Here is a 25152-nt window from a genome sequence, read left to right on the forward strand (position 1 = left end):
CATTTGCCCCTGATTTTATTTTCATCTTCCTGCCTTTGTAGAGATGTTTGGGAATGCCTTTGAAATATGTTTTATTTGTTTATTTATTATTTACATTTATTAGCCAGCTGTTCAACTAGTCCTCTAGGCAATGCACAACATGAATTAAAACGTCAAAGCAGATTAAATAACACATGCTTACACACACACACACACACACACACACACACACACACACACACACACACTTCTATAAGGGTACAGATAAAATACTCGAAACCCTACCAAATTAGAGACTAAAATAGGAATCAATATCAGCTTTAAGGTATTGAAAGGCTTTTTTAAAAGTTTAAAAGCCTGGGAGGACACTAGGCACGAACTAGGGTTTAGAGTGGTTTGTCACCCCTGTGCAGCTCACAATACTGCTCATTCATCAAAACCAGGTGAGGACTTATTCCATCTTCCTGTGAGTCTGTATCTTAGGTTTCCCAGCAAGATTCAATTGCTGCTTGATTCTCCTCACTCCTCGAACACATTTTAGGCAACTCAAAATCAGTATCGTAAGTATCGTAAGTGTGAAAATCCCACACACCCCACAAGCTATGTGTGCTAAAGCATGGGGAGCAGCTTTGCCTACGAGGTGGAGCTGTGCTTGCTGATAAACAAATCAAAGCTCTGCACCAAGAAAAAGAGGAAAAGCTGCATTCTGCAGCTGGAATAATTAAGCACTGCCTTGTAGAAGTCATGGGGAGGAGTGAGAGGGCTATGTTTAGCAGGGGATTAGATTCTCACTCTCTGAAGAAGAAGAGTTTGGATTTAATATCCCGCCTTTCACTCCCTTTAAGGAGTCTCAAAGCAGCTAACATTCTCCTTTCCCTTCCTCCCCCACAACAAACACTCCATGAGGTGAGTGGGGCTGAGAGACTTCAGAGAAGTGTGACTGGCCCAAGGTCACCCAGCAGCTGCATGTGGAGGAGCCGAGACACGAACCCGGTTCCCCAGATTATGAGACTACTGCTCTTAACCACTACACCACACTGGCTCTCTGCCACTGCAATATCTTTTCTGCCACAATTCTGGGATTTCACTCACCATTGAAGATACTCTTTCAAGCCCATTCTGCAGTTTTAAGGAGTGGAAACTTTGTTTGTTTGTTTACTTATTTTAAAAAAATAAAGAAAGAGGAGGTGCTAATTTCTGTACCCAGTACCAAATTTCACCTGCTTAACAAATATACATGGGTACGAGTTTCATTTATTTGGGGCAAAACCTGCTTTGAGATGTAGGCAATCGTCGGCTCTGATTTTATTTATTTATTTTATTCATTAGATCTGCATACCACCCTTCATCTGCGGATCTCAAGGCATAAAAATACAAAACGGAAACACAAAAGACATAATAAAAACAATAACCGGAACAAAGAAAACCCATACCCCCTCTTACATTTAAAGAACACATTTAAAGGGGCATACAATGCTAATCAGCCAAAAGCCTGGTTGAGGAGGAGCATTTTCACCGGGCACCTAGAACAGTGAAGGTGCTAGGCAGGCCTCCCTGGGAGAGCATTTCACAAATGGGGAGCCACTGCAGAAAAGGCCCTTTCTCATGTTGCCACGCTCTGAAGCTCCCATGGAGGAGGCACAGAAAGAAGGGCCTCAGATGGCGATTTCAGGGTCTGGGTGGGTTCATATGGTTCTAATCTGTAAACAGGTTTCCTTCTTCCTGCCTTCATTCATTTGCAGAGGAAGCCAGTTGCTCAGAGGGGTGAGTAAGTTTCTGCCAGAATAGGGGACAAAGGGGATACCCTCAGCCTCCCTCCCCTCTCCAGCCTCCCTTACCTTTCAACTGCCGCCAAGTTACCGTCGGCTCTGGCTTCCCCACTGCTAAGCAGAGCAGATTCACGTTGCTTCCCTCGTTCACGGTCACTGCTGACGAAATGTTCACGATCCGAGCAGGGACTGCAGAATTTGGAGGGGAGAGGCAGTGAATATCAAGGCGCATCTGGCCTCCCAACACTAGGGGGCACTGTCTTCCTTGACACAACCCTAAGGACAGTGTCTCTGAGGTTTTGAACAGCCAGTTGCCCTGCAGCAATTAACAAATGATTGGGTTTGACTGCAAAGCTACGCTCTGGCCGCTTGACTACTTAAGAGCATAGCCAACATTCAGTTCTCACAGTGGCCAACTAGAGGCCTATGAGAAGCCCATGAGCAGGACTTGAACACAACACTGCTCTCCCCAGTCATGATTCCCAGCAAGTGGGATTCAAAGGCATTTTGCCTACAACAAGCAGAACATAGCTAGCATGGCTACTAATCATTTACAGGCTTGTCTTCAAATTCTCTTCTTACATATTACATTCAGTGGTATCAGCCTCACTGGGTACCAGCTGAGCCTCAACTTCCAGTAGGGGGCAAGGGAGCACCTTGGTAATATGGCAAAGGCCAAAAGTTGATGCCAGGTGAGCAAGGTGCTGGACTTTGGGAAGGAGGCGTGTGGCTGTGGCAGGGTCTCAGAACCCTCCTGCCTCCTTCCCAAAGCTGGGGAAGCATTAACTAGGCTTTGGGAAGGAGGAAGGAGGAGTCTAGGACCCTGTTCAGAGCCTCACACCTCCTTCCCAAAGCCCAGCACATCCTAGGCTTTGGGAAGGATGTGGAAAGACACCCTCTTGCCCCCTGGGCCCTGTGTGTAGGAACCAGTCGTGCTGCCCTGAATCTGCTTCTGCTGTTTCTAAGAATCCTTGCCCCTACTCCTCCCCGTCCTTCTTTGCTGGGACTGTTTGTTCACTTGCCCTCTCCAACCCGCATGAATTTTGGCAAGTGCAATGAGGAGCTGTGGATACCCTTGGCTCGTCTTGCCCTCTTTTTCCTGCAGACTGGGTCTGGAGGCAGAGGGCAAGCAAATGGGCAGCAGGAACACTGTTGGAAGACTCATTCGCTGAGGACAACTTGCATAGAGGCACCCATAAAACCTAGAGCTGACACTGATTATGTTCAGTGTTTTGTCATGCCCTGGAGTGAGCAAGAGAAACTATCTAGGATGGGCCCACACAGACAGAGAGACAGTGGGGGCTAGTCCATTGGGATGGTGGGACACTGCCCAGCCAACCCCAGTCTGCTCTTAGCCAGCCTGCACCTGCTTGCCTTACTACCACCACTCAGCTCCAGGGGTGGCCCTGGCTGTCAGCTTCCTCCTGCTGCTCCTTAGTCTCAGTGTGGCCCTTGTGGAACTCAGGAGGGAGGAGGATGGGGACATAACTGGAATTAGCAGGCTCTGGCGCCATCTACTGTTGGGCTCCCTGCCTTCCACTCTACCAGTCCCATTGGACACCGGCCAGCATGCAGAGAAATGAAGGTTTGATTTTTGAGCTTTCATATCTGACTTGATGATGCCTCCAGCTGTCTCCCTTTAATTTATTCCATGGAAGTGTGGGGCAGCCATTAACACCAATGTGAAGCCCTGCACTTGCGACTGAGTGAGGTTTACATATTCTTTTCCCACCCAACATCACAAACATTGAGTGGCCAGGGTACAGCAGATGGGGATTCCACAGGAGAAAATGCAATGTCACTCCGGGCAAGGGGTCAGCAAAGGAGCATTGCAACCCCCTCCCCTTCTCCAGGGGTCCTTGCAATACATACTAGTCTTCCTGTCATGATGTCAGCCACTTTGCTTGCCTTTTTTGTTGTTGTTATAAATAGCTGTCCCACCCCAGAAACAGCTGCATTTTGAGTGCCTCCTCATCAAATCCTCAGGCTAGTGCTTTCGGGGTTAATTCCCAATAGCTGCTTTCTCTGCCCCAGCGGAAGAGCCCCCGAAAAAGAAATTGCTTTTTTCCTGACTGGGCCTAATGATCCCCATTGTCTGCCCTGATAGGTTGGGGTGACGTAGGCGACGGCGAATGATGGAGGAGCTGAGAACAGCTGTTTCCTGACGCCCAGGCGCCTCGTTCCGGACCGGGGTCCAATCAGCTCCTATTGTACTGGCTTCCCAGCTCCAGCAACCGTGGGAAAAGGGGGGGGGGCTGGGTGTAATTATGGGGTAGGCTAGTATTGCAGTTGTGGCTTTTGCCAATGCTGCAGAAATCCCACAGGCGGCTGGGAACCAGCAGAGGAGAGGAGTCTCTGTTTGGTTTTGACAGCTGGAGAGAGATTCCAAGTTGTCTCGAGCCAAAGTGCAGCCCTCCTCTGAGATGGAGGGCAGAGTTCTGGGGAGCTAGACCTACACAGTCAGATGCAAAGGATGGCAGGACTTTTGCACCTTTGCTAGTTAGGCAATTTGGAGAAATGCTGCTGGAGAAACAGCTGATGCCATCAGGAAAGGATTTTGAATTCTGAATCTTTTTAACCCACCCTGGGGCTGCTGCTGGTAGAGAGTGGGTATGAAATTATAACAGTAACAATAGTAATAGTAATAATAATAGCAATACCGTGCACAATGAGGTACACCTGCGAGGTGTGGGGCTTGTCCTGTGTCTGGAAGGAGCAGGTGTAGAGCCCTTCGTCGTACACGTCCACATGGGTGATCATGATGCTGAACTCCGAGGGACTGTTGGTCAGCAGCTGCACTCGTGAGTCGATGGACCACTTGTCATTGCCGGCGTACAGGATGTTGGAGCGGTTCAACCACGCCACGCGCGTCACCTGCTGGTCTATGTAGCAGCTGCAGAGAAGGGAGAGGAGTTAAGCAGCAAAGGTGAGCGGCAGAGCAATGGAATGAAAACGGGGCAACAGCAGAAGTAGGGGCAGGGCAGAGCTGGCTCCTATATCGGATTCTGAGGGATGCTGTGATGGACGTAAGAACATCTGGACCAGTTCAAAGATGCATCTCGTCAGCATCCTGTTCGCACAGCAGCCTACTGGAAGTCTATGGGAACCCCACTGCTATCCTTATGCCAACCCCCATGAACTTCTGATATCCACTGATATTCTAACCCCCCATGAACTTCTCCAATCCCCCTTTAAAACTATTCAAATTGGTGGCCACCCCTAGTTTTCGTCGGAGCGAATTCCGAAGTCTAACTATGTGCCGTGTGAAGAAATACTTTATTCCGTCTGTTCCGAATCTTCAAATAGTCTGGATGGTTAGGGTCAGGGACGTCAGTAAGGTAAAGGTAGGAATGAGAGAGTTTCTCAATTCAGTTTCCTCTCAGTGTTTTATTTATTGTTTTAAGTCTCCCATTCTCTACATTCACACATCAGTTTCCTATTTATTAAAAAAACAAAAACAAAAAAGTTCTCATGAAAATTCATCAACGTTTTAGTGTGAATTTGTCCCAGTGTTGCACATTTGTAGGCAATTTGCACGTTTTCGCAAAGCAGTTGCTGTTATATTTATTATCATGCACCCCTTCAACAAAATGGTCCCAGAGTGGGTTACAGCAATGTAAAATACACTATTAAAAACAGCTTATCACCAGTCATGCCTTTCTGCGTGATTCTTCCCACTAATGTATGCATTTTCAGCCATGCTCTACACTGATACACATGCATTTTCAGACATGTATTACAGTGGTACCTCAGATTAAGTGCTCAGTTCTTTCCAGAGGTCCGTTCTTAACCTGAAACTGTTCTTAACCTGAAGCACCACTTTAGCTAATGGTGCCTCCCGCTGCTGCTGTGCCGCCTCAAGACTTCTGTTCTCATCCTGAAGCAAAGTTCTTAACCCGAGGTACTATTTCTGGGTTAGCGGAGTCTGTAACCTGAAGCGTACGTAACCTGAAGCGTATGTAGCCCGAGGTACCACTGTACTTGGCTAGGGAACTTGGCTTGAAAATTCGGAGAAGCGCAAGTTTCAAAGGTTGGGCTGTGCTTCGGTTCGTGTGCCATTTCAGAAAGTGCAAACTGAATCGAATCCCACTTCCTTCCAATCCCAGCATTCGCACAATACATCTGCCTCAAAGAGGGACAGATATACAGCACAAGCGGGGCCTACTTACACTGGCATTTATGCACCCAGGCCCTGTCAAGGGAGCACCCATAACCTCAAGGCCTAGGTTGCCTCCATGACCCCAGTCCAGGCAACAGCCGCCATCTTGGGGCCTTGAGAGAACAGGGACCTCAGCGCCTGAACAATATCCTGCTCTGTGTATCGCTCGGTTTGTAATCCGAGGGAAAGCTGGGCCCTTTTCTGCCTCTGTAGCACACAGCCGAGCACAATTTATTACGCAGCCTTGTAACATGTGAGGGAGAAGTGTGGCGGGGAGGGAGGAGAGAACGAAAGTACTCCTGAGTTTTCCTCACAGATTGCCGAGGCCTTTGGCACTCTCTCGTTCTCTCCCTCTCTCTTTCCCTCTCTCTCAAGCCCTTTGAAGTCCAAAAGCCCATGTTATTACAGCTCTCTCACACACACTCTCTCTTTTTATCAAGCCCTAAAAACTTGAACACCTTCCAAACTGTGGATTTACAGAAAAAATGAGTGTTGGGGAGAGGGAGGAGAGGGGGGGGGACATTAAAATATCCCAGACTTTGTGAACTCAGCTGCTGAATTTAAATCCTGCGCGGGCACATTCAAAAGCAACCCTTGCCTTGCAAATGGGCTTGGGGTGTTCTTGGTGCAGCCACCCTCTCCGAGGCCCTGGCATCTGCCCGCCCACACCCTTGGCATCTCACTACTATTCCTGCCACTTCATTTCTCCTCTCTCTCTCACTCTCTTTCCCTTCCCCTCTCTCTCCTCACCCCCCCTTGCCCTGTGGCTCCCGGCCTCGAGATTTAATTATCGGAGTGCTTTTTCTCTCGCCTTCAAGGCGAGTGGGCGCTAAGTAATCCCGTTTCTTGGTCCCTGACAGCTGTCAGGCACAGATTGGACAAGTCTTCCAAAGATAACTGGGGAAAAGCTGGTGTGGGGAGGGGAAGGGCTTTGTGTTCCCCCCTTGAATTTGCAGCTGACCCTGATATTTTATATAGATGCTATTCCTCCACACACCCTGCCCTGCCCCTCACATTCTGCCATGGAACCAGAGCTGAGATATCTGCTAGTGGCATCTTGCCACACAATGCCTGGCGAAAGTGTCCGGGAGAAGGTCAGATTCCTGGGACAGAAAGGGCCAAATCTACAATATACCTGGTTATTTTTCCTGATTTTTTTTTTTAAGGAAAGCTTTAAGGAAAGCAAAATATTGGTTGGTTGGTGGGTGGGGGGTGGGTAGGGCCTGCTTAACCCTTTCCTCCTGCCAGCCATTGGGAGGTAGGACCACGTAAAAAATATACAGAATGGCAGAAAGCTATTGTAACAGAAATTGGGATCACCCAATAAGTCCGATGGGCTTTAGCTCTGGGACTGGCAAAAAGGAAGTGGTTCCTTCTTTTCAGAAGGTGGGATTAATGGGTGGAACTCACTGCTGCAATATGTCAGGCTTTGGGGGATCCGATCCCTCTCACGGTAGCAGCCAAGAAACAGAAAACAATAAAAGTTCTTACCATTTAATTTATTAATATTCACAGGGAGAGATGAAGGAATGCAGTCTTCCCTAAATAATGGCATTGCTCCGAGTAAAGTCCCCCCCTCCACCTCTCCTATTCTACATCACCCCTGTGTCGGCTAATCTGACCCTTCTGCCTCTGAAATCTTTGTTCTACTACCCTCAATGCATGTTGGGTCCTGGGGGTGGGTGGGGGTAGGTGGGTCAGGAATGCTTTCCAAAGACACCGAGTCTGTCAGTTGTCTCTCCCCGGTGCTTCTTCTTCCTGCTGTTCCTCTTCCAATATCCCCCAGCTTCTCCACTCTGCAGCCTCTGAACTATGCCCTTCTGCAAACCACTGTTCTGAATCTATACTGGTGCCCCCACCATTCCTCCTCAGTCCAGTCCCTGACACAATAAGTGTTGTGATGGCAGCTAGGGGAGAGAGGATTAAAACCACAAAAAGATCCTTGCTGGATCAGACCAAAGCTCCATCTGATCCAACACCCTAATCTCACAGTGGCAAACCAGCACCCTAATAGCAGGACATGAGCTCAAATGCTCTCTCCAGCACACAGTACTCAGGGTTGCCTTCTGCTTCTAATGCAGCAGGGAATATATTGCATAGGCTCCATGCCTAGTTGCCACTGAAGGCTGTTATCCTCTGTGAGCTTGTTGCCCTTTTAAAACCACCGTCTTTTTAAAAAGTGGTGGTAGACGATAGGCATACCAGCAGCCACGAGCCAGGATATTAAAACCTCCATGCAGAGCTGCAGTATATCTCAGCATCCAAGGAAAGGAGGCAGCATAGAAAGGCATCATTTCCATGGCCGTTGTGGGGAAGAGAGAGCGCTGGACTAGGTGGATCTCTGCTCCAGCTTTGCCAAAATTCCTCCATGGAGATAGGGTACTGGGTGGGGGTGACCTGCCCCTGGGAGCTAACAAAAGACGTAGGCTCTGTACTGCAGCTCACTTAGTATTCCTGCCAAGCAAGTCAGCCAGCGAGCGAAGGAGGGAGGGCTCCTTTCCACCTCCTCCCCCTTCTATTCTGCAGAGAGAGAGAGCAGGAGGGAGAGGTCTTGGGAAGTAGGTCAAAGCCTCTGCTGATTCAGGCTGGTGGGAACCCGGCACACTGCAGGCTGTTTAGAGTGGGGGGCTGGCAGGTGGGGGGAGGAGGAAGGGGGGGAATGGCAGAGAGACAATCTCCGCATGCTGACTCACAATTTCCAGCTGGGCGTGTGCGGAGGGGGCTGGATGCAGAGAGGGTACATGGGGAGGGGGGCTCTCCCTGCTCTCCCGCCCCATGTTGTAGACCCACATTCCCTGAAAGAGCATCCTGGTTGCTTTGATGTCTATTGACTGAACAAAGCAATTTATATTTTAAAAAGAGCAGGAGAAGAACAAAAGACGAACAAGGCCAGATCAGGCCACGGGGCCTGTCTAGGCTAGCATCCTGTTCTCATACTGACCAGCCAGATGCCCATGGGAAACCAGCAAGCAGGATTTGAGCATGGGAGGACTATGCCCTCCCATTGCTTTCAGCAACCAGTATTCAGAATAATAATAATAATAATAATAATAATAATAATAATAATAATAATATTTATACCCCACCCATCTGGCTGGGCTTCCCCAGCCACTCTGGGCGGCTTCCAACAAAATATTAAAATACAGTAATGCATCAAACATTAAAAGCTTCCCTAAACAGGGCTGCCTTCAGATGTCTTCTAAAAGTCTGGTAGTTGTTTTTCTCTTTGACATCTGGTGGGAGGGCATTCCACAGGGTGGGTGCCACTACCAAGAAGGCCCTTTGCTTGGTTCCCTGTAACTTGGCTTCTCGCAGTGAGAGAACCACCAGAAGGCCCTCGGAGCTGGACCTCAGTGTCCAGCAGAAGCATTGCGGCCTCCAGCTTTGGAGCCAGAGATTAGCCATTGTGCTGTCCCTACCCTCCAGCATTCCTCAGATGAAAATGGGGGTGCTGTCCTGGGCTTTGAGGCACACCTTCTTCTTCTCATGCTCCATATGGCTCTGTCGTGTGCCCATCTCCACCTCTAGCACAGCCACTTTCCCCTGCAGTTTCACCACCTTAGTGCCAGGTGGTCACAGGAGTTTGCCATCCTTCCACAGCCCACCGCTGTCCCTCCTCCTCCTCAGAGACTGGAGCAGGGACACTGATGCAGCAGCTTTGTGGACAAGCCCCACCCTCTTTGCTCCCCAACCCACTGCTTTCTTTATGGGAGACTGACCAACTGAGAAGCAGGGAAATGGTGAAAGACTTTCTTAGAGGCATTCAAGTGACCCATATCTCGTTTTCATTTTTAAAAAAGCACAGGAAGTGGTGCCATTTTGAGTTGGGGAAATGGAGCGGGAGGTCTAGATCTAAGAAATGTGTTAGTGGGACGCATGGATCTGAACTTCCAGCAACACGTTGAAATACTGCACTCAAGGGAAGGTCCCTTGGGAATTCAGGACTTGGCGTGACCAAGTGAGAAGCCGTGATGGCTTAAGGGTTTTTGTGACAGTCCCGGCATTTTGGGGGCAGTTGGAGAATATGTTTGTCTAGTCCTCGTTTAAAGCCATCTGGATTGGTGACCATCACACACACACACACACACAGAGAGAGAGAGAGAGAGAGAGAGAGAGAGAGAGAGAGAGAGAGAGAAAGAGAGAGAGAAATTTATCGCCAACCACTTGCTTCGCATTTGTGATAAGGGAGGAATTTGATTTTCTTTGCATTGGAACGAGAAACTACAAGCTCTCACTTTTTGAACTAGCACGCAAGCCATTCATTCACACTCCTCCAGTGTGGTTCTCCATCTAATGTGCCAAAAAGAACATATGCAGAAAAATGTATGCTAGTACACACACACACCTGTTATATAGGGGAAAGGGGAAACATGATTATTCATCAAAACTTCATACAAACATGTGTATATTAGTAGAAATTTGCACTAAAACATTGACAATTTTTCATGAGGCTTCCTTTGTTAAACCAACAACTCACAAATGGCTGCAGAAATATGAGAAACTGATCCCAACATGGGGAAAACAAGAAACCAAAATTAACAGGCACATCCATCCCTATTTCACACCAGGCATAATTTCATACACTTCTATCATGTTCCCCTTTTCTCCCTGTCAAGGTCAATTGCCTTAAGGTATATTAGCGCTCAGCTCTGATTGAGCTCAATTTTGGGGAAATAAGCATAAAGGAGGGGAGGGTTCTGCTCTCCTAGTGTGCATCTCTCTTGTGATTTTAAAATGGAACCCTTGCTCCCCATCTAAATGTTTTTAAAGGCATGGAACTGCTCCTGCCATGTCCAGTCTGGGCATTTCCAAGTTAGAGGGGGGGGGGGGCTTCAGCAGAATGGCTTTTGATGGGACATCCTGGTGCTGGGTCTGGCAGGAGCTGGAGTCCCAACAATGCTTAGAGGACCACATTAGCCACTTTGGGATTGTAAGTTGTGAATATCATGCCTGCAGGAAGAAATGGCAATGAGAAGTGTAAGCCTATCCATACCAGTGAGATCCTATTGTGCATGTGGGTATGGCATTATGAAATAATAATAATAATAATAATAATAATAATAATAATAATAATAATAATAATATATTATTTATACTCTTCCCATATGGCTGGGTTTCCAACAGAATATTAAAAATACGATAAAACAACAAACATTAAAAACTTCCCTAAACAGGGCTGCCTTCAGATGTCTTCTAAAAGTTAGAAGTTGTTTATTTCCTTGACATCTGATGAGAGGGCATTCCACAGGGAGGGCACCACTGCTGAAAAGGCCCTCTGTCTGGATCCCTGTAACCTCACTTCTCGCAATGAGGGAACCACCAGAAGGTCCTCGGAGCTGGATCTCAGTGTCTGGGCAGAACGATAGGGGTGGAGACGCTCCTTCAGGTATACTGAACTGAGGCCGTTTAGAGCTTTAAAGGTCAGCGCCAACACTTTGAATTGTGCTCGGAAACGTACTGGGAGCCAATGTAGGTCTTTCAAGAATGGTGTTATGTGGTCTTGGCAGCTACTCCCAGTCACCAGTCCAGCTGCTGCATTCTGGATTAGTTGTAGTTTCTGGGTCACCTTCAAAGGTAGCCCCATGTAGAGCACATTGCAGTAGTCCAAGCAGGAGATAACTAGAGCATGCACTACTCTGGCGAGACAGTCTGAGGGCAGGTAGGGTCTCAGCCTGCGTACCAGATGGAGCTGGTACACAGCTGCCCTCGACACAGAATTAACCTGTGCCTCCAAGGACAGCTGTGAGTCAAAAATGACTGCCAAGCTGTGCACTTGGTCCTTCAGGGGTGCAGTTACCCCATTCAGGACCAGGTAGTCCCTCACACCTGCCTGCCCCCTGTCCCCCCAAAACAGTACTTCTGTCTTGTCAAGATTCAACCTCAATCTGTTAGCTGCCATCCATCCTCCAACCGCCTCCAGACACTCACACAGGACCTTCACCACCTTCACTGGTTCCGATTTGAAAGAGAGGTAGAGCTGGGTGTCATCCGCATACTGACAAACACCCAGCCCAAACCCAAATGTCCAGCCCGAAACATGAGGTGCTAAAGTACTTGGGAAGGGCTGTAGCTCAGTAGTAGAGCATGTGTGCTGCAATCTGAAGGTTTCTGGTTAAATCCCTGGCAGCTCCAGGTAGGGCTTGGAAAGTACCCTGCCTGATACCTTGCAGAGCTGCTGCTGGTCAGTGCTGGACAGTGCTGTGCTAGATGGGGCTAGTGGTCTGATGCAAGATAAGGCAGCTCCCTATGTTTCGAGGGCTAATTGGTCAGATCATAATACAAAAACCATCCGGCGAGCGCAAGAAATGACGGCCACATCTGGAACTGGCACCGAGTCTGCTCCACTGAGACCCATTAGTGCATGCAACACCAAAGAAGAGAAAGAGCAATGAGCAAGAAACAAGCAGAGGTCCTTTGTTCTGGGAACAAGAGGTCATCATAGGGCCAGATGGATCCCTATAATGCAGCCACGTGAAACCTTGGCTTGGTGGGCTGCTTCCCCTATGAAAAGAGGATAATCTCTGGCAGCCAGCAGTCACTGAGAGCTGCAGTTGTTCTCTTGTTGAAAGTCAGGTGGGCATGTGTTCCAAACAATCTGTGAGATGTGCTAATGTCTGTCCCTGAGCATGTGCAGAGTATCTTCCCCCCTCTACTACAGCTCTTGTGCTCTAGGACAGCATGAGTTCTAGTCAATCTGGCTGCAGCCCACAGCATCTCACTTACGCAACTAACCATCACTCCTCCCCTAAGCATGTGCAGAGTGGAGAATGCCGTTTTAAAACCCAGGCTTGCTGTCAGTCCTTGCTCAGAGAGGGAGAAAGGGGATCTCAGTGGGGTGGGAGAAACTTCTCCGGCTTCCTTTCTGTGTGCTAGGCTTTAGTTAAAGCAAGGGCAGTTAAAACAAGACGGTAACCCTGGCACATGTTTTGTATAACTGGACTTAATTTTGGAACGCAGAATTTCACATAATTCTGTGCTACTGATATGGTTGAAAGATGCAAGGTGTGCTCTCCCTCACATTTTTGGGTGCCGTGCTGCCCCGCGAGAGCACGCCCCCCCCAAAAAACCAGGATGTTCCGATTTAAACAGGACAGTTGAGGGGTATGAACCTGATTTGGGGGTAATGGAATTCCCTCAGAATACAGGGAAGGCTCTCCTATGTGGGCCTACTGGGAAGGGTTATCGCTCAGTGACAGAGCATCTGTTCTGTGTGCAGGTCCCAAGTTCAGTCCCCAGTGTTAGGGATGGGAGAACTCTGGAGGGCTGCTGCCAGCCAGTGACAGGCAACACTGCTTTTGGTGGTCTCTCGCACTGACCCAGTTCAAGGCAGCTTCCTTATGTCCTCTTGCTTCGAAACAATGCAGAAGTATTCGCACCAAGGCCTAGTGAATTTATGCCGCATTTGACAGAGTTATTAGCCATCCCGAAAGTCACCGCCGGCTGCTATTAACGCGTTATGAGAAGGTAATTGTGCGTTGTGCTGTGAGGTGGGGGGAGAGGGAGAGGGCATATTTTATTTAAATACTGTCAAGATGTTGCGATGAAACTTTAATAGGCAGGGAGAGCTAAATGATTGAACTGCGGGACGAAACCTGCTCTGGGTTCAGACATCAACGGAAGGGGGAACGGGAGAGCAGGGTCAGGGAAAGGTCCCGCTCTCTGCTGGAGCAAAGGCTGTAGATGAAAGATGGCTGCGTCACCAGAGAGTGCGCTTCTGTTTTGCTTTGCTTGGAAGGAGCCACTCTTCCCTTACATGGGAGGTCTGTGATGTTTGGTGGTCCCTGGGCCCAGCAAGCCCAGCACTAGACCTGTGTACGGTGGCCTGCTAGGTGCTTACATTTGCTAATCCCCATTCATCCTTTTACCTCAGGGCAATTTAATAAAGAAAGCCAACATGTGGGCAGCAGGCAGCTGCCCCCACAAATCTTGCTGGGCTCCAAATCCCCTAGGTTGGGAGGAAAGGCCACAGCTCAGTTGGGAGACCACCTGCAGAGGGTCCCAGCTTCAATCCCTGGCATCTCCAGGGATTGCTGAGAATGTCCCCCACCTGGAAACCTGGAGAGCCAGTCAGCATAGCAGTGGAGACCAAACCATGAGGGAAACTGGGGCACGGCCCCACTGACTTCAGTCTTCCCCCAGCTAGCCCTTACTTGCCTGCCTTCTTACAGTCTGTGGAATGGCTCTGCCTGTCTTCTTCTTCCTTCTTAAACTCTGTGTTGCCTCCTCCAGCAGGTAGGAGAATGGGGACAAAAGTGGAATTAGTTGGCTCTGCTTGCCATTCACTTTAGCGCCACCTGCTGTTGGCCTCCTTGCCTTCTGCTCTACCAGCAGCAGTGGGCACTGCAATGTAGGGAACGTGAAGCTAGATGGGCCAACGGGTCTGACTCCCTATGTTCCTATCAGCCCAAGCTAGTGCGACCAGTGTTCAAAAAGGATGGGAGCTGTAGCACAACAACATCTGGAAAGCCACAGGCTCCCTATTCCCAAAGACAGAGGTGTGGGGTTGAGTGGGGGCTGACATGGAAGGTCTAGTAAGTTTAGAACAGGAGGAAGATATGAGTCCACACAGCTTGAGAAACTACAGCAGCCTTCCTCAACCTGAAGAGGTTTTGGACTATAAATCCCATGAGCATCAGCTAGCAGGACTCTACTGGCTAGGTTGGATGGGAGTTGAAGTCCAAAACCTCTGAAAACCACTAGGTTGTGGAATACACACACACACACACACACACACACACAGAGTGGTACCTCGGGTTACATACGCTTCAGGTTACATACGCTTCAGTTTACAGACTCCGCTAACCAAGAAATAGTGCTTCAGGTTAAGAACTTTGCTTCAGGATGAGAACAGAAATCGTGCTCCAGCAGCGCGGTGGCAGCAGGAGGCCCCATTAGCTAAAGTGATGCTTCAGGTTAAGAACAGTTTCAGGTTAAGTACGGACCTCCGGAATGAATTAAGTACTTAACCTGAGGTACCACTGTATACACACACACACACACACACACACACACACACACAAATACGCACTCCTCAGTCAGAGGGAGAAACTCACCTTAGTGTTGCATTGTCCCCTTGACAAACTGTGTAATTGTCAGCTGGCTGGTTAAAATCAGCACCCCGAACCAGCAGTCCTGCACAGTGAAAGACACAGAGAGAAGTTGCTGTTAGAGTGCGGCCGAGGGGTTGCCATGCAGAGTGATCCAGGGATGGCAAAACAAGCAACACCTCTTTTAGGAGTAGAGCTTTTAAAGTTGTTATAAGGCCGAAACCTCTTGTTGATGTAGAAACAGGCAAGCTTTCTGAGCTTTCCCATTCGTCCTGTAAGAATTCTGCCTGAAGAAGAGTTCTGTATAACCTAGAAGTGACACAGCCCTGCACCAACAGAGGATGATGTTCACAAATGATTTATGATTAGATATCACTCGGCTGTCAATATATTGAGCTGCTCTGAACTAGGAATGGTTGACTACATCAGTTTCCAATTCTCTCGGTTTCTTGTTTTTCCCCCAAATCTTAAATTTGGCTCTCCACATTTGCACATCAGTTTGTGGTTTATTTTTTTTTAAGTTCCCATGAAAATTCACCAGCATTTTAGCACACATTTCTACTAATACACACATTTTTGTGAAGTGATTTCCCACAACAGAATGTGTTCTTGTATTTATTTTCACCACACTAAACATACTTTACCCTAGTCCATGCATTTATGTACACACAGCTTGTCTGGGTAGCTGGACTGCAAAATTCAGAGTGCTGTGCAAATTTCGAAAGATGGCTTTGTTTCAGCTTCAGAAAGTGACAATGAGGCAAGTTCACCTTTAAATGTAAAAGCAATTGAATGTCTCCCCCATTCGCCCTTTGAGCTAGCCACTCTATTTTGGGGTACAATAGTAGAAAGCAACACTGCGCCTTGTTTACTTTCTTGTGATATTCACATGGCAATCTCACAGTCCCACCCTGGAGTCAGCACTGACGAGGAACAGAGCATGCAACCCTACTGATTCTCTCAAACCATTGCCTATGAGTAGACATAGGCAAACTCCAGCCCTCCAGATTTTTGGGACTACAACTTCCATCATCCCTGACCATCGGGCCTGTTAGCTAGGGATGATGGGAATTGTAGTCCCAAACATCTGGAGGGCCAGAGTTTGCCTATGCCTGGCCTACAGTTTAGCACCCACAGGCAGGTCCAGAGACCTTTTTTAGTTAAAGGGACCTTTCTTGGCTGTCTTTTCCCCCCTTCAGCACTGCAATGGTTGTACTGCACACACACACATCATGCAAGCCCCTCACCTGCAGTTTGAAGTGGCACAGGCTAGGAATAGCATTGCCACATGATCTGCTTTTTGTGTAAACTAACTGTAAATCTCCTTTCCCATTCATTTACATCTCCTTGGGGTATTAATGACTCATTAGCATTGCTGTAGTTCTCTTTGAGGTATCATTGACTGAACAGCACTTAAGTGTGTTGAAGTGCACGGTGTGATTTCTTCTTTACCTGACAGCAGATGCAAGCATTGCATCGCTTACCCGCACTGTCAACGACGCTTCTGCTTAAAGCGACAACAACCTTGACGATGCCTTCCTCTGCTCCGGCCCCAAACACACAAACACGCAAATATGAAGACATGTGTCAGAAGAAGTCCATTTGGTCCTGACTCATAGGATCTCCTTTCTCTAAACTCATAGGATCCCCTTTCTGTTTAGCCTGGAGAAGAGGAGGTTAAGGGGTGATATGATAGCCATGTTCAAATATATAAAAGGATGTCACATAGAAGAGGGAGAAAGGTTGTTTTCTGCTGCTCCAGAGAAGCGGACATGGAGCAATGGATCCAAACTACAAGAAAGAAGATTCCACCTAAACATTAGGAAGAACTTCCTGACAGTAAGAGCTGTTCGACAGTGGAATTTGCTGCCAAGGAGTGTGGTGGAGTCTCCTTCTTTGGAGGTCTTTAAGCAGAGGCTTGACAACCATATGTCAGGAGTACTCTGATGGTGTTTCCTGCTTGGCAGGGGGTTGGACTCAATGGCCCTTGTGGTCTCTTCCAACTCTATGATTCTGTGATTCTATTCTATGATTCTAAACATTGTGTTTCTCTAAAGCAAAAGGAACAGAGACAGAAAACAGAGCACAACAGTGCTCTGTCCACCTGCAATTCCCAGCAACTTGTCTTTGAATGCATACTCTGCCTTTGAACATTGAGGTTCCATTTAGATAGAGTGACTGATGGATTTCCTAGCCACCTTCACCTGGATCTGACTTGTGAGATTCCACCTGTGCGAGGCAACCACTGACTGAGTATATGGCAACCACCAAGGACATTGGAGTGCCAGCTCCTATCAGGGCTGTTAAGAGAACATTTGTGAAACAATCTGACTCACGGTACAAGCCTCCCTTCTCTTCTGAATTGGGGTAGAAGGTGCATGTGCATACATAGCCTAGATTGCCCGAGGGCTCATCAACAGGGATGCCTCATCAAATGTGCCTCAGTTTTCTATCCCTGTCAAAAATCCACTGACTCTCTTTCTCCCTCTCCCAGTAATCTAAGGTCAGGAGGCTTAGAGGCTGGGCTGACAATAGGTGAAGAAAGGGTCCAAGAGACAAGTCCGTAGATCCTGAATGCCATGATGTGCAACCTGGTCATTAACAGGTTCTGATGCTGCAGAGTTAGGAATGTCATGAGTCAGATGCCTGGCTAGACTCTTATTTGAGGGGGCTGGAGGTGTTGTTGTTGAAGCACAACGTTCCCTCGGGATGCCCAGACCCAGATTGTTTGTCATCACGAGCTTGCGATTTGAAAGTGAGCCCAGGATTTCAAAACATGCAAAGGTTGGGCAGCAGTAGTAGAGATAAACTGCACCATTTGTCATTTCCAAAGTCTGGCTCGCCCACAGCAATTCATCACTTGATATGATGACTGCTGCCATCAGGAGGCGGTGCTGTCATCAGGGCAAGAATTTGGGGCAGAAGTCAACAGAACGATCAGGAGAAAACACACAAACGCACACTAAAGAAACAGAGCAAGGCTTAGCTTCTCACATGCCGAAGTAACTGAAGTCAATACACATCCCAGTCTAAAGTAGCCCAGGAACTATGGCCCAGAGTCTAAAATTATCTCCCTGCACTGCTGCTCAAAGGGATGAATAATTAAGGTGAAAACCCACAGAGAGACTAAAAAGAGAGGGAGTGAGCTTCCAAGCTGCCACTATTTTGGGGTGGGGTTCAACCACATACCAGCAAATTCAGGTTGCAAAGTTATAGGCTAGCTGGGAGCTCTTGCACAGCATAACTGCTTCTCCAGAAGATCAGACATTTTTTGCAACAGGGAAAGGGAAGGGAAAATTCACTGGGAATGCAACTGGGAATTTTGCACCCCTGCAAACAAATCAGGCCAAATGCCCATTGAATAGCTAACGTTGTTTAATCTCCCTGGATAAAATGACCAGGATGCATGTTCAATAAGCAGGTCGTCTAGAAGCATCCAGATAGAGGGGGAGGTGTACGTCAAGGATCAGAAAGCCACATCCTCTGATTCGGAAGGCCTTGAAAGAAGGCGGGGCTAGCAAACTGGGGGGAACCCAGAAAGGAGCACTCCATGCTGCAACATTTGGTCGCGGCTCCCACTTGCTTGCTTTGCTACAAAGCTATGGACCCTTCCCTTTTGGAAGGCTTCTCTTTTCTTGACTTCCCGAGACAATGACAATTTTATACCCCTCCGGTGCTGTAGCTAGAGTGGGAAGCCCTCTGCTGATTCCAGGTTGCAGCTGCTCCCCTTCCATGAGAAACTGGAAATCCACCAGCCCTGTGACATTTTGCACATCCAAAGAAGGCTGATCGCCGAAGAATTGATGCTTTTGAATTCTGGTGCTGGAGGAGACTCTTGAGAGTCCCATGGACTGCAAGAAGATCAAACCTATCCTGAACCTATTCTGAAGGAAATCAGCCCTCGGTGCTTATTAAAGGACAGATCCTGAAGCTGAGGCTCCAATACTTTGGCCACCTCATGAGAAGAAAAGACTCCCTGGAAAGACCCTGATGTTGGGAAAGACTGAGGGCACAAGGAGAAGGGGACGACAGAGGACGAGATGGTTGGACAATGTTCTCGAAGCTACCAGCATGAGTTTGACCAAACTGCGGGAGGCAGTGGAAGATAGGAGTGCCTGGCGTGCTCTGGTCCAGGGGGTCACGAAGAGTAGGACATGACTAAACAACAACAACAAGCTCCAGGCACTGAAAACAAGGCCTGAAGCTCAGCCCTGGCCTTAGAGCACTGAGGCATTGCTCCTGTCTGAGATACCCAGTCACTACGCCCACCCTGCCCGTATTCCATCAGAACTGGGGTCCAGGCTGTGATTGACAGGCATCAGCATCTGGGAGAGATCTGAGGGTCAAAGCTTAGTCAGCAGCTACGCAGCAGGGGACCCGACCAGCATCATTTTTATTATGGATTTATTTATTTATGTCCTCCAAGTGATTTCCTTCCACTGCCTAGCACAGCGCAGGTCACTCAATGGTGTCACCAGCATTTGGGGGCATCTGCTGCAAAGATTGGAGCCAGGGAAAGAGGTGGAGGGGTTTGGACAGAGTCAGCCCCCTATCCTCTGCCCTATGCGCCCTTTTTGTCCTATTCATGGTTAATGGTGCCTCTTCACTAGAGCTACTAAAAAGAGTGTGTGTGTGTGTGTGTGTGTGTGTGTGAGAGAGAGAGAGAGAGAGAGAGAGAGAGAGAGAGAGAGAGAGAGAGAGAGAGATTTTCAAGCAAATTCTCCTCGCCCTATACTGGCCTGCAAAAAATCCGAATCTCTCTCTGCTCCTAATTTGCCATCAGTCATGGGCTACCTGTTACATACTTCCATAGCTATCTTTTTGTCCACAGGCTTCAAATATCAAGGACTAGCAGCTGCTCAGCAAATACCAGCAAAAACACTCGCTGTTGTGATGGACCGGTGTAGTAAAGAGAGAATCTGCATATACCAAGGGCTCGGGCTGGGTTTGCATGCTCCCAACATGCAGTGCATTTTTGAGAGCTCGCCACACAGAGGTGTTGCATATACCCCAACATGGTGGGAACCCTGTAAGTGTAGGTCAGACAACTCAGATTTGGGGTGGAGGGTAGGGTTTGCCTTTCGGTGCGATAGCACCCTCAAGTTCTGTGCTTTATTTTTCCTCAAAGAGTCAGGAAAGCCGGGGGGGGGGTCCATTTAGGCACAGTGTCATTTCCCACAAAAGTCCCCATGCTACCAAAATTTTTTAGCCGTAACCCAAACACAGAACATATTTGGTAAAGTCCTAAAAATCCATTCCAGCAATTGTGAATTAAAGGGGTTGCATCCACTGTTAGTCGTACTCAGATTCACACCCATTGACCTCAAATCGTTTGTTTGTTTCCCAGAATTTACACGCCGCTTGACTGGAAAAGCAACCGCCACCCTTGGAGAAGTTCACAAAAAGAATAAAGCAATGGAATTATCAGTAGAAACAATATAAAAGCAACTATTTACGATGATCAAAAATAGGGGAAAGCAGCCATAGGCTAAAAAAAACAAAGAAGACACATTCTACAAAAACAAAGAAGACACATTCTACAAATTGGGATACAGGTCTGAAATGAGTAGAACTCCCTATGGAATGAGTGGTGAAACACACACACACACACACACACACACACGGAGCGAGAGAGAGAGAGATAAAGATATTTATACAGATATCCATATAGATATATTTCCAGTTTCTAAATCCAGATTAGGAGGGTGTAATCTAATTTTGCTTGTGTGTTTGTGTGCCTGTGGAACTCAGACCAGGTAAGGCAGCCTGCCTGACCTTGCCGATTCTTAAATCTGTCCACAGATCAGCAATGCATTGTGTGTATGTCTATGTGTGTGTGTGTGTGAGAGAGAGAGCAGGAGCCTGCCTGGGCCCCTCCGGTGAAGTGCTTGATTAAGATTCTGTCTGGCTGACGAATGGAGCCGGACACAAGTCGGAGAGGCAGACGGTTGCTTTGCATGCAGAACCAGGGAGAAGGTGACGAGGGAAGAAAGAGACATGGACAGAGATCAATCACGGCCCGCGCAAGCCCCGCTAGCTCTCCTCAGCAATGCCTTGCAAGCCTCCGGCTGTCCTTTCTCTCTTTTCCTCCCCGCCACCACCAAGCCCCTCTCCATTCCTACACAGCTTGTGCCCCACCAATCCTGTCAACGTCCCTCAGAGGGCGGAGGCTGTGTGCTCCAGGTTCCCTTTGGCCCAGCTCCCCATCCCTCTCCATCCCAGATAGCCCTCCCCTATGACAGATTGCAGTGGGCAGGTATCTAATTGGCGGCTCTCACTTGGATGTGACATCGTGTTTACTTCATGTTCTCGCTCTGGCTACGAGTGGCGACTGTCAATATCCAGCAACTGGCACCGTGGCACTCAGACAGCTTGAGGGTCACAGCAGATGCTGCTAAGCCAGCAGTCCCTCCTGGACCAGGACGTCTGCTTGATGCATGCGCTTAGCACCATTGTCAGGGCCTGGAAGCGCCTAGGACACATCATGCCTCACCAGAAATCTGTGCACACATGCACACACTCACAGACCCTGTTACTTGGTGCCCACAGGCTGTCTGGAGGAAGGGCTAGCCCCTGAGCATGAACAGAGTTTTCTTTTAACATCAAAGACAAATGGAGAGGCAGCCAATGTGGGACCCTGCAGATGTGGAGGGCAACTCTCATCCTCCCCATGCTGCCTGGGGATCATGGGGTGTTGGCATCCAGGAACACCTATGGGGGTCACCACATTGCCTTAAAGGTAAAGGGACCCCTGACCATTAGGTCCAGTTGTGACTGACTCTGGGGTTGCGGCGTTCATCCCGCTTTATTGGCCGAGGGAGCCGGCGTACAGCTTCCGGGTCATGTGGCCAGCATGACTAAGCCGCTTCTGGTGAACCAGAGCAGCGCACGGAAACCCCGTTTACCTTCCCGCCGGAGTGGTACCTATTTATCTACTTGCACTTTGACGTGCTTTCGAACTGCTAGGTTGGCAGGAGCAGGGACTACGCAATGGGAGCTCACCCCCTTGCGGGGATTTGAACCACCGACCTTCTGATCGGCAAGCCCTGGGCTCAGTGGTTTAGATCACAGCACCACCTGTGTCCCTAAATTACTGTATAGCATATATTCAACACAAAAAACAGCAACAATTTGTTGTTGACAAAGGACAGCTGGACATATAAAGAGCCCCATTACCTTCAGTAGCTAAATCTGGCCGTGTCTCCATGCCATTCATGTTTTTATAAAACTTGGTAGCTCAGGAAGAAAAGGTGGCATTGCAAACTCCCCCAGGCAATGGTTTGCTAACATTTCAGGAAGGGTTGTAACTCAGAGGCGGAGCAGTGGCTGTTGGCTACAACAGGATGCATCCTTCAAGCCTGATTCAGCAGTGGGGAGAGGTGGGGGCACATCTCCTCCTGCAGGCACCCATTGGTGACCCCTCCTGTAGGCAACATTGAGCCGTGTGGACCAAGGGTCTGCTGTAACTCAGTATAAGGTAGCATCCTATGCTTTGTGGTGTCGCCTTCCCCTCAATAAAGATTGGAGTGCCCCAGTTTAAAGACAATAAACAGCCTAGCTAGATCACATCAGAGGTTCATTGTTCTAATACTCCTGATTCCCATTTTTAATAAAAACGCACCCCCAGATGCCACCAAGTGTAGGGAGGCACTGTATAAAGTAATAATAACAATCAATTACTCTGAGTGGAGCTCTATGGGAGTGTCTGGTGCGGAGGTTAAAATAGATGATGTGCAATAAAACAACAACAACAACTGTTGTCCTTATACTCTCCTTCCTTGGATGCTTTCGCTGAGATAATTATATGCCTCTGGATTTTATTTACTATTTATTATTATTCCATCCCTCCTTCCCTTCAAGGAGCTCAATGGGGCATCTCTGACTCCTCATTCTATCTTCACAACAACCCTGTAAAGCAGGTTAACCTGAGAAACCATGACTGGCCCAAGGCCACTCAGTGGGCTTCATGGCTGAGTGGGGATTCAAAACCTTCTCTCCCAGGTCCTTGTACAATAACTATTAACCGCTACACTGCACTGGCTCTCTGCTATCTGATTTCCATTGGTGGAAAAAACATGCAAGCTTTCCTCTTAAACAGAACACACACACACTCTCTCTCCATCAGACAATACTGAAAAGTCACTCGTTCCCTGGTATATAGAGGGTGACGTTACATATTAAAGCAGAGCAGAAGGTTAATATGGATGAAAAAAAATCCTCGGGGAATGATATTCTGTTCCTTGCCCTCACCCAAGAAGCAGGCATCACAGTTAATTTTGCTTCCCTTCATCTTCGTGTTGCAAATGCCCCATTTTCAGGTGCCAAGTTCCGGTATCTTTCATAGTAATGGGATATAGACAGCTGTTGCCATGTTGGTCCCAGAGATTAAGGAGCGACAAAATGAGTTAAGCAGTGTTTTTATTGCAATGTGAGGTGGTGCCTAAGGACTCCCCTGTCTGCACTGACTGACTTTCAAGCACGATTCAAGGAGCTGGTTTGGATGAGGGATGGTGCCAGCCTGGTCCCTGAAGGGCCAGATTTGGGAAGTGGCAGGGCAGGGCAAGGCGGCAGTGTTATTGGGGCCATTTCCAAGCCACGGGGGGTCAAATGCTTGTATTCCGAAACAGGGCATGGGGTTAATTTAGCTGCCATGGGCTGAAAGAAAGAGGGAATAAGCAAAACACAGACACCATGCCCAGCATGGAGACATGAATGTGACCACGTTGCCATGCCAAATACACTGTACAAGGTCTAACCGGCAGTGACTACGACTTCCCTGCTCATGGTCTGTTTATTGTTATTTGCAAGCAGAGCTTGCAACAAGCCTTGCAGTGCAGATTGCTCCTATTCAAGAGTCCAGCTGGCCAGCAATGGTCCATTGAATTCCGCCTATTGCTTTAAAAAATAAATTTTTTTAAAAAATTATTTATTCAATTTATATACCACCTTATACCCAGGGGTCTCAGGGCAGCTCACAGAATAAAATCAAGCTATAAAACCACAAAATATATAATAAAAATAAAAACAACAACTCAATAGCTCCCCCCAAACCATATTTTGAAAGGGCATAGGATGTAAATCAGATCAACCAAAGGCCTGGTTATAAAGGAACTTTTTGCCTGGTGCCTAAAGGTGTATAATGAAGGCGCCAGGCAAACTTCCCTGGGGAGAGCATTCCACAGATGGGGAGCCACTGCAGAGAAGATCCGTTCTCATGTTGCCACCCTTTGGACCTCTTGAGGAGGAGGCATATGAAGAAGGGCCTCGGAAGATGATTTAAGGTCTGGGTAGGTTCGTATGGAAAGAGGTGGTCCTTGAGGTATTGCAGTCCTGAGCTATCTAAGGCTTTATAGGTCAAAACCAGCACTTTGAATTGGGCCCTGAAACTAATTGGTAGCTAATCTCTTTCTACCCACAACAGTCAACATTCCGACCAGACTGGTTTGGGGATTTTCCACAGTAGCGTTGAACTCTTTGGACAGACAGAAGGGTTGGAGCTCTGCAGCAGAGATAGCATGGTAGGTTTGCTGAGGAGGTGGCAGATTCAGCCTCCAAGGAGTGCATCTCGGCTGTTGCTGCTACTGGGGCAGCTGGAGATGCAAGCCTTGGAGGCTGCACCGACTGTCCCTGTGGATCCAGCCACCTGAGACAGCCATCTCACCTTGCCTCATGGGAGGACCGGCCCTGGTTGCCTTTTTATCTAATCGCAGTCCTCCTCCATTTGAAGCAAACCATGAAGAATTGTACCCAATGCCCATTGAAATGGGTGGGCATGGCTAACATAGGTCCATTAATTGTTACAGGTTACTCTGACTCAATTTGCCACAAGTCAGAATTGGCATTCGTTTGAAACTGATAGCGTGCACCTCTGCCTTGGTAAGCGCTACATCTAAAAGGGAGGACATAGCATGTCAAAATCTGCATTTGCTCAGTATGGAGGTTGACAAGGGTGAGATAAGGAGAGTGCCCTGCCAAGGACTGGCAGAAAATAGCCTGGCACTGCGAGGGATGAGTCCCTGTCTCCCCAGGTCTGACCTTCCTGACTCCATCAGGTAGAAAGGATTATATTGACAGGCAGCCATGTGTGCCAATGGGACATGGAAGAAATTAACCAAGGAGGGGGGAATGCAAGGTTGGGGCTCTCCATATGGATGAGCAGAGGCTGGTTACTGAGCTGGAAAAACAATGCTTGAGAATG

The 25152-nt window shown here is 48.2% G+C and overlaps 2 protein-coding genes across 2 annotated transcripts in view; both read right to left on the bottom strand.

Moving 5' to 3' along the window:
- Window positions 1–25152, bottom strand: part of LOC309375319 (uncharacterized protein) — a 282552-nt gene that overhangs the window by 194528 nt on the left and 62872 nt on the right. The window lies entirely within an intron of this gene.
- The window catches only part of IGLON5 (IgLON family member 5), a gene marked incomplete at its 5' end in the record, with an annotated part of 131096 nt that overhangs the window by 12116 nt on the left and 93828 nt on the right, over window positions 1–25152 (bottom strand). The window contains 3 exon segments of the mRNA XM_081920742.1: window positions 1818–1937; window positions 4409–4641; window positions 14961–15039. Coding sequence (XP_081776868.1) covers window positions 1818–1937; window positions 4409–4641; window positions 14961–15039 — 432 coding nt within the window.

Source organism: Podarcis melisellensis (genome assembly GCF_964234715.1).
Source record: "Podarcis melisellensis genome assembly, chromosome: 8".
Classification (NCBI taxonomy): Eukaryota; Metazoa; Chordata; class Lepidosauria; order Squamata; family Lacertidae; genus Podarcis; species Podarcis melisellensis.